Genomic DNA, 7,593 nt, shown 5'->3' with positions numbered 1-7,593 from the left:
CCCCGATCCGGCGGTCGTAGGTGGACAGCACATGGTCCATCAGCTCCACCACGCGGATGCGCACGTCCTATAGGGAAACCGCCAATCGCGCAATTATTTTCGATCCACGGTTGTGCAACCAGTGATTCGCAATCCCACAGACTGCTCGGGCGGCAACGGCGGGGACAACAGCGTGCTGCAGTCGGCAGCAAAACATAAAAGAGGGCGTCCGCGCCCCCGGCGTTGCCCAGGCAATCCTGATGTGCACGGAAGATGCAGTCACGGCTGGGGCGGCGGCCCGCCCGCCGGAGCGGCCGGCACGACTGCCAAGCTGCCGCTGAACAAGCCGCGAAGGAGTGGGCCCCATGCCATTTTTCATGCCCAGGTCCCGGCGATCTGGTCTCTGAAACTTCCCAAGGGATCAAAGCGCCCAACAGGTCGGGGCGCCCAGCGGCCGCGAGGTGGTTTTTATGGGGGGGGGGCGCACCTTGATGACTGATGGGTAGAGGTCCTTGAGGTCATCAAAGATCATGTCATGCAGCTCTGCCGCCACCTCCACGCCGGTGGGGCCGCCCCCGACCACCACAAAGGACAGCAGCTTTCGCCGCTCCTCGTCCGGGGTCTGCGGCGGCGGGGGGCGCGCGCGTGCGCATGCGTTTCGGCGCGCGTGAGCGGGGCGAGAGGGGGCGCGAGGCGGTAGGGTTTGACTGGACGCGCCGCGGCGCGAGCCTCATTACGGAGGTCACCACCGCCGCGGCCGCGGCTGGCGCCGTGCCCAGGGGCCCTCCAAGCCTCCCCAAGCGGGCGCGTGTGCGCGCGCGTGTGCGTGTGTGTGTGGTGGCCTCCCCAAGCGGGCGGGCGGCGCGCACCGCCGGCAGCGCGGCGCGCTCGAAGCACTCGCTGACGCGGCGGCGCAGCGCCTTTGCGTCCTCGATGCTCTTGAAGAAGTTGCAGTACTCCGCAACGCCTGCGTCGGCGGGCGGTTTGTTTCGTCGTTGCTTGCGGCAGGGACGGGCGGGGGGAGGAGGGGTGCTGGGTCCAGCCTGCGACTATAGCAGCCGCGCACCGCCGCCGCCCCGTGCCGCTGCGCCCTGGATTCGTCGCTGCCCGCCTCTCGCAGCCGCCGCGGCCCCGGCGCTGGCGGCGCGCGCCCCTCGTCCACCGCAGCCCCCTCATCCACCGCAGCCCTATAGCTGCAGTGCCGCCGGCTTGCGCAGCAGCTGCTCGTCCGGCAGCTGCCTTCCACACGCCCTGCACCACCCTGCCCCGACCTCATCCTCACCCTGGATCCCGAACGTGTTGTTGACCGAGCCGACGCCGATCACCAGCTTGTCATATGAGATCTTGAAGCACGCCTCGTCCAGACCTTAGGAGGGGCGCGGACCGCAGGCCGCGGGCGCTCAACGCCCGCCGGCCGAGGCAGGTCCGCAGCAGCCCCTCTAACGCCGCCCAAAAGCTGCGCTGTCGCACTCCTGCCGGGCTCGCCCGTCCGGCCGGCGCCGGCGCGGGCGCCGCGTCGCGCGCGGTACCCATCCACCAGTGCGGCTGGCGGTCCGCCCCCACGTGCAGAGCCCCCGGCCGCTCTTCACTCCCCTCATTCACCCCACACAAACACACACACAAACAGACCCCGACCTGGTATCATAGTGATCATGAGCGCCCCCACCTGCATCCTTGGGGAAGCACGCCACCAGCTCCTTGCGCACCGGGTCGATGGCCTTGCACACTGCCTCGTAGTAATCCCCCTGGCGGTCAAGATCAGTTCGGGAGGTCAAAGACGCGTATGTGTGGGGGTTCACTCGTGAGGAGGCCCCGCTCACGCCGCACGACCCTAGCGTCCATGCGCGTGTCCGGCCGCGACCGCGGCGGCGGCAGCCGCCCCGCGTCCGCCCGCCCGACTCCCGGGCCGGCGCCCGCCAGCCCGCCCGCCCGCGGGCCCCAAACCCTGTCGTGAGGTCTGATACTTGTAAAATCAACAACACTAACCACTCCAATCTGTGATACGGTTGTGATCATCATGACCGCAGCAGTGCTCATCCGCACCTTCTTTGTGACGAGGTTGCGTACGGGCTCCACGATCGAGCGCTCCTCCATGGTCCCCGTTGCCACCGCCGGCAGCAGCGGCGTGTACAGGAAGTAGTTGCGCGGCGATACGACAATCACCTCAAACTTGTCCCTGGCGGTCGCGCGGCGCAGGCACGGGGTCGCATGGGTGCGGGAGGCCGCCGCGTGCCACCCGGGGCCGCCCGCGACGGCACTGCTGCACCCCGGAGAGCGGCGCCGGCGCGGCGGCGCGTCTGGGCAGTCTGCGGGGCGCGCACTCTGCGCACAGCAAGCACGCTGGCGCTGGGGCCGCGTTGGGCGCGCAGCCATGCGCTGTAGGGCTCACTTGACATCCTTTGGGAGGGCTTTGAGGAACGACGCAGCGGCCCAACCAGAGCCGAGCACCACCACGCGCTGGCGCGTGTCCACCGGCTTGTTGTCGATCGACGCATACACGCTGATCTCGTCGATGGAGAGCTGCGGGGCGCCGGCGGGGGGCGGGCCGGGGGCGAGGGTTGGTGGGTGCCGAACGCGAGCACCGCAGCGCGCATGTGTGTGCTGCACAAGCTGCAGTGCCGCCACTGCTGTTGTCTTCCCGAGCCATCAGCCAGGCCAATGACATGAACTAAGAATCTCCACAACCAGGTGCCGCGGCAAGCTGTCCCGCATTCGCCTCCTCAGGTCTCCGGGTAACGCAGGGCGACATCGGAGCCACACTCAAGCTCACCTCCCTGGGGTTGCTAGAAGGAGTAATGACTGCCTTGGTCACCAGAGCATTCCGTGAGGGCCGGCCAGGGCGCACTGCCTTGCACTGCCGAGGCTGCTGCAATGTAGCCCTCGCCACCCCCTGCTGCCGTCTGCCAGCCCGAACGTGGGCTTGAGTTCCAGCAGCCAGTGCCATCACCGCTGAATGTGCTCAATCGCCTGGGTCTGCCGGATTGACGGATGGGTTTGACGCGATCTGCTGCAGTGGTAGACTTGTGGCTTGGCTTCGAAACGAGTAAAGCACTTCAACTGTCAAGGACTCGCGCACGCACTGCCGTATCATACGGTAATCAAGCCGCCAAGCTGTCACCCCCAAAGGCGTCACCCAAGCGCTTGCGGCGGGTTGCAGGGGTTCCTCTGACGACCCCGCATGTTTTCTTCATGGAGCGGGGTATGCGGTCGGCGCCAGGGTCGAAGGCTGCATATGTAACTTCAACCCAGACTGTCCAGGAAAGGAAACCTGCCCTGCTGTGCTGCCTTGCGGCATGCCAGATGCAAACAACGTGCGCCGCTCACCACCGCCATTGTGTGCAGGCAAACGCTCGTCCGACCCCGTCCGCCCACTCTCGCCACCATCAACAGGCATCAACGCCTCTAAAAAGCAGTCCTTGCTGCAGCTGATAAGACGGCAGGCTTCAAGCCATTGATTACTGCTGGGTGCCTTGAGCCCCCAAGCTAAAATGTTGTGTCAAGTAACCACAAGCACTGCTGCTGTTGCATAAAATCAAAGAGAGACTGCACTAAAGCTGGCCGCCAAGCGCCAGGCTAGCGGACTATCCAGGCCATCCAGAAATTCAAGCAACCATGCACAGTCGCTGATGAAAGGCGAGACCGAACGAGACGACCCCACCCTGCGCGCCGCGGGCTCGCCGCGAACTCGCCCCCCTCGCCCTCACAGCCGCAGCTCCTGCTTGCTCTGGCTGGCAACAAACCACTCCACCGTCTCCCGCACGCCCTTGTCCAGCGGCACCGCGGCCCGCCACCCGAGCCCCGCGAGCTTCGACACATCGAGAAGCTTCCGCGGTGTGCCGTCCGGCTTGGTGGTGTCCCAGACGATCTCGCCCTCCCAGCCAACAGCGGCGCGCACCATCTCAGTAAGCTCCCGGATCGTCACGTCCACGCCGGTGCCGATGTTTACGATGCCGGCGTCGCTGTACACCTCCATCAGGTGCAGGCACGCCGCCGCCAGGTCATCGACATGCAGGAACTCACGGTACACGTTCCCGGTGCCCCAGCAGGTCACCTGAGTTACGCCCGCCTGCTTGGCTTCCACGAACCGCCGGATGAGCGCCGGCATCACGTGCGAGTTCGTCGGGTGGAAGTTGTCGCCGGGGCCGTAGAGGTTGGTGGGCATGACGCTGATTGCGTCGAAGCCGTGCTGCTTGCGCAGCGCCTGGCACGTCTTGATGCCGGCGATCTTCGCAACCGCGTACCATTCGTTGGTCGGCTCCAGGGAGCCTGTAAGCAGGCTGTCCTCCGTCATGGGCTGCGCAGCGAACTTGGGGTAGATGCAGCTCGAGCCCAGGAACAGAAGCTTCTTCACGCCCGCGCGGTGCGCGCCGGTGATCACGGAGGTCTGGATCCTGAGGTTGTCGATCAGGAAGTCGGCCGGGTAGGTGTTGTTGGCGAGGATCCCGCCCACCTTGGCGGCCGCCACATACACATACTCAGGTTTCTCTGCCGCGTAGAACGCGTCGACCGCCGCCTCGTCAGTCAGGTCCAGCTCGGCGCGCGTGCGCCCCACGAGGTTCGTGAAGCCGGCCGCCTGCAGCGCGCGCCAGATGGCGCCGCCGACGAGGCCCTGGTGGCCGGCGACATAGACCTTGGCGTCGCGCGGTATCGGCGCCATCGCTGCTGCTGATGCCGCTGCTGCTGATGCCGCTGCCGCCGCCGATCCTGCTGCTGCTGCTGCTGCTGCTGCTGCTGCTGCTGCTGTGTCCTGCAGCTGTGGCCGCTGCGGTCCCCGCCGGTTGGCGTTGGCGGCGACGGTGGCGACGCTGCTGGTGCTGCGGAGGGGAGGGGAGCGACAAGTGCAGGCAGCGTGTGCGTCAGCAGCCGATGGTGCGGCAGGGGTGATGCGTGCAGCCAGCGAACAAGACACAATATTTGACGGTCCTTTGTTTGCATTGGTGAATCCAAGCAGGCTACTACACCACCAAGTAAGCATTGCCAGCGTTGTTGGCAGCGGGAGCCCCATACGCACTCACTAGCAGGCGATTGCTTGAATAGCACGTGTTTCGTGAATTGGCCTGGGCGCTGTACGCGAAATCTTGAGAAACGGGAAAAGGACACTAGTGTGTCGCACTCACCCGCAGCCAAGTTTACCTGTACCTCACGTTCTCGGCCGTTTTGGCTATATTATCGATGAATAAGGAACCATTTTTCGTGTATATGACCGTTACTGCCTGCTTGCGGTGACACGGCCCCTCATCATGTCCCTCAAGGAGGGCAGCAAACCAAGGCCCGGCAAGCCTGGGCTGTATGCACTGAGGCGAACCCAACACCCAGCCATCCTTCAAGCTGGCGTGGTGTGAGAGCAGGTTCAAGACCCTGACGCACTCTTCGCCCCCGCCCCCCACCTGGCTACCCCTGACCCTCACATGTGGGCCTGCACATATGTGCGCATACCCCTGGCCATGGGAGGAGAGGGACGAGGATTGTCGCAGCATCCCGCGGTCGCCCGTTTCTCAAGCCACTCAGGGCTTCGTTTGGGTTTTGAAACTTCACATGTGTGTGACCGTGACTCTACTGGGGGAAACAATTCTTTGAACCCTGGGAGGAAGCTCACATACGATTGCTGGAAGCGTGCCGGCTGCACACAGCGAAATGTTGGCTGGGTAGCTTACACGCAAGGGATAGCACGCCTCTGAACACAAACAAGAGTGCATAGCACAATAATTATAGAGATGACTGCAGCCCCCGGTGTGCAAGTCTACATTGTCAGCCACGCATGCAATGGCAGTCATTGACGCAGCAACCAAGCCCAAAGCACAGGTCAAGCCCCAATTGCGCCACTCTATTGTCTGCTGCAAGCGAGCATGGGACGCTCAAAGATGGCGTCTGGAGCGACCAAGAGGTCTCCGGCTGGCTGCTGCAATGCAATTCTTGACCCCGTGGTGGAACCTCCTGACCTGGAGGGTTGGGCAAGAGACTGCGCCATACCCCAGGTTGGAGCCTCGTTGCTGTCGCGCTGGGGTTTTCTTTCCCAGAATCCCCAGAGCCCCCAGCCATGCGCTTTCCACGTGTTGCAGCGAGTGCGGTTACGAGAGGCTCTGCATTGGCAGTCACTTGGGAGGTTTGGGGCGCAATCTCGTGTGCAGCATGTCGGACATGCTGCACACCTGAGTCAGGTGTAGCAAGGTGTATACGTTCATGCCTGACAGGAGTCTGGCTTTTGGGGGAGGGGATGAATCGCCCGCCAGCTTGATCCCTGAGCTGAAGGAACCCAGGCTTGAGCACACAAGGTGTTGTTGCGGACGGTTATCCACGCCAGCCCGTGCAGCTGTATGAACCAGCCCGGTTCAGGGACGTCTTGATGCTTGCCAACGAATGCTCCAGGGCTGCTCCATGCAAGAGAGTCATGTGACTTTCCACGCATATGAACCTGAGCTGCGCGCAAACTGTTACCCATCTCTGCTGCTGCGCTGTTTATCCCAGACACATGAAATAACGGTGTGTTCAGGACGCACGGACTGAGGGACTAAGACACTGCAGCACAAAGTACCGTACCGTAGATGGCCTTGCTGCACAGTGCGACACGTCGCAATGATACCGTAGTGCTGTCTCTCGCTCACTGCATCTAAAGCCTACATTTTATTACTGATTATCTGAGTAAATTTCGTGCTCCTTGCAAGCAAAAGTAATTTCGGCTGGAGGGCTGGTCGTTGTTTGTAGCCGTCGCGGAAACCACGCGCACGAGTCCACTCCGGTCAATCGATATGTTATGCAGCTCGAGTTCATGGTAACAGAATAATTTTTCACAATATACTACAATTACACGACGTTGAGCTCGGACAGCGTGCTCGAGATCAACAAGCCGAGCCGAGCGGCCTGCGCACGCGCGTAGCCAGCACCAGTCATTCGCATTAGCCCGAAACTCTGATATATTTGTAACAATATAGTCGACTTCAAAGCACCGCGTTACGGAAGACCGGCTCTAGGGCGTCCGCAAGGGGCGCAAACTCATCGAACGCCATGAAGGCTGCGATGACTTTGAGCCTGGTGTGCGCTGTTGTTCTGCTGGTGGCTCCAATCACCACTGTCGCAGCGGCTGGTGGTACGGACACCACTTGCACTCAGGGCTGCACGTTCGACCTGCGGCCGGTGTGCGGCGCCGACGGTGAATGGTACCAGAACGAGTGCCTGGCTCGCTGCAGCGGGCGTGTGACCGTTGCTACTGATGCCGCTCTTTGCGGAGGTGAGCATCGCTGTTCAAAAGTTATGCGGTAATGGGCAGGATGAGGCGTGCCGCTCATGCAGGTGTGGGTGTTTGCATTTGTGAGTGCGTGTGTTTGTGTGCATGCACGCGTAGATCATGTGTGTAATAGTGTGTGTTTGCGCGCGCGTGCGTGTGTGTGTGCGTGTGTGTGTGCGTGTGTGCGTGTGTGCGTGTGTGCGTGTGTGCGTGCGTGTGCGTGTGTGTGGGGGAGGGGGGGGGGCGTGCACGCGTGAAAATGTGCAACGCCGCATGAGCCTGCAAGAGGCGGGCAGCACCTGGCAACCGGCCGCAAGCTTTGCTCCCAGGACATGTCTCCCTCTATCACGCTTGGCAGCCTCTCAAACCCGCCCCACCAAACCCCCCCCCCC

At 62.9% G+C, this 7,593-nt stretch overlaps 3 protein-coding genes across 3 annotated transcripts in view; 1 reads left to right on the top strand and 2 right to left on the bottom strand.

The window, feature by feature from the left end:
• Window positions 1-466: 466 nt before the first annotated feature.
• MNEG_1835 (NADH dehydrogenase) lies at window positions 467-3,312 on the bottom strand (the record flags this gene model as incomplete). The annotated part of the gene is made up of 7 exons (XM_014049696.1): window positions 467-601; window positions 849-946; window positions 1,262-1,345; window positions 1,646-1,724; window positions 2,023-2,155; window positions 2,369-2,499; window positions 3,304-3,312. Coding segments are annotated over 7 exons (669 nt in total), but the record flags the coding sequence as incomplete, so codon positions are not given.
• Window positions 3,313-3,679: 367 nt separating this feature from the next.
• MNEG_1834 (hypothetical protein) lies at window positions 3,680-4,636 on the bottom strand (the record flags this gene model as incomplete). Its single annotated transcript, XM_014049695.1, has 1 exon — window positions 3,680-4,636. One exon carries the CDS (start codon window positions 4,634-4,636, stop codon window positions 3,680-3,682), a length of 957 nt encoding a protein of 318 aa, XP_013905149.1.
• Window positions 4,637-6,981: 2,345 nt separating this feature from the next.
• The window catches only part of MNEG_1833 (Glutamyl endopeptidase), a gene marked incomplete at both ends in the record, with an annotated part of 2,415 nt that continues 1,803 nt past the window's right edge, over window positions 6,982-7,593 (top strand). The window contains one exon of the mRNA XM_014049694.1: window positions 6,982-7,204. Within this exon, the coding sequence (XP_013905148.1) occupies window positions 6,982-7,204 (223 nt within the window). The remainder of the gene's footprint in view (window positions 7,205-7,593) is intronic.

The sequence above is a fragment of the Monoraphidium neglectum genome (genome assembly GCF_000611645.1).
Source record: "Monoraphidium neglectum strain SAG 48.87 unplaced genomic scaffold scaffold00192, whole genome shotgun sequence".
Taxonomy (NCBI): Eukaryota; Viridiplantae; Chlorophyta; class Chlorophyceae; order Sphaeropleales; family Selenastraceae; genus Monoraphidium; species Monoraphidium neglectum.
This window is presented reverse-complemented; position numbering and strand designations above follow the sequence as displayed.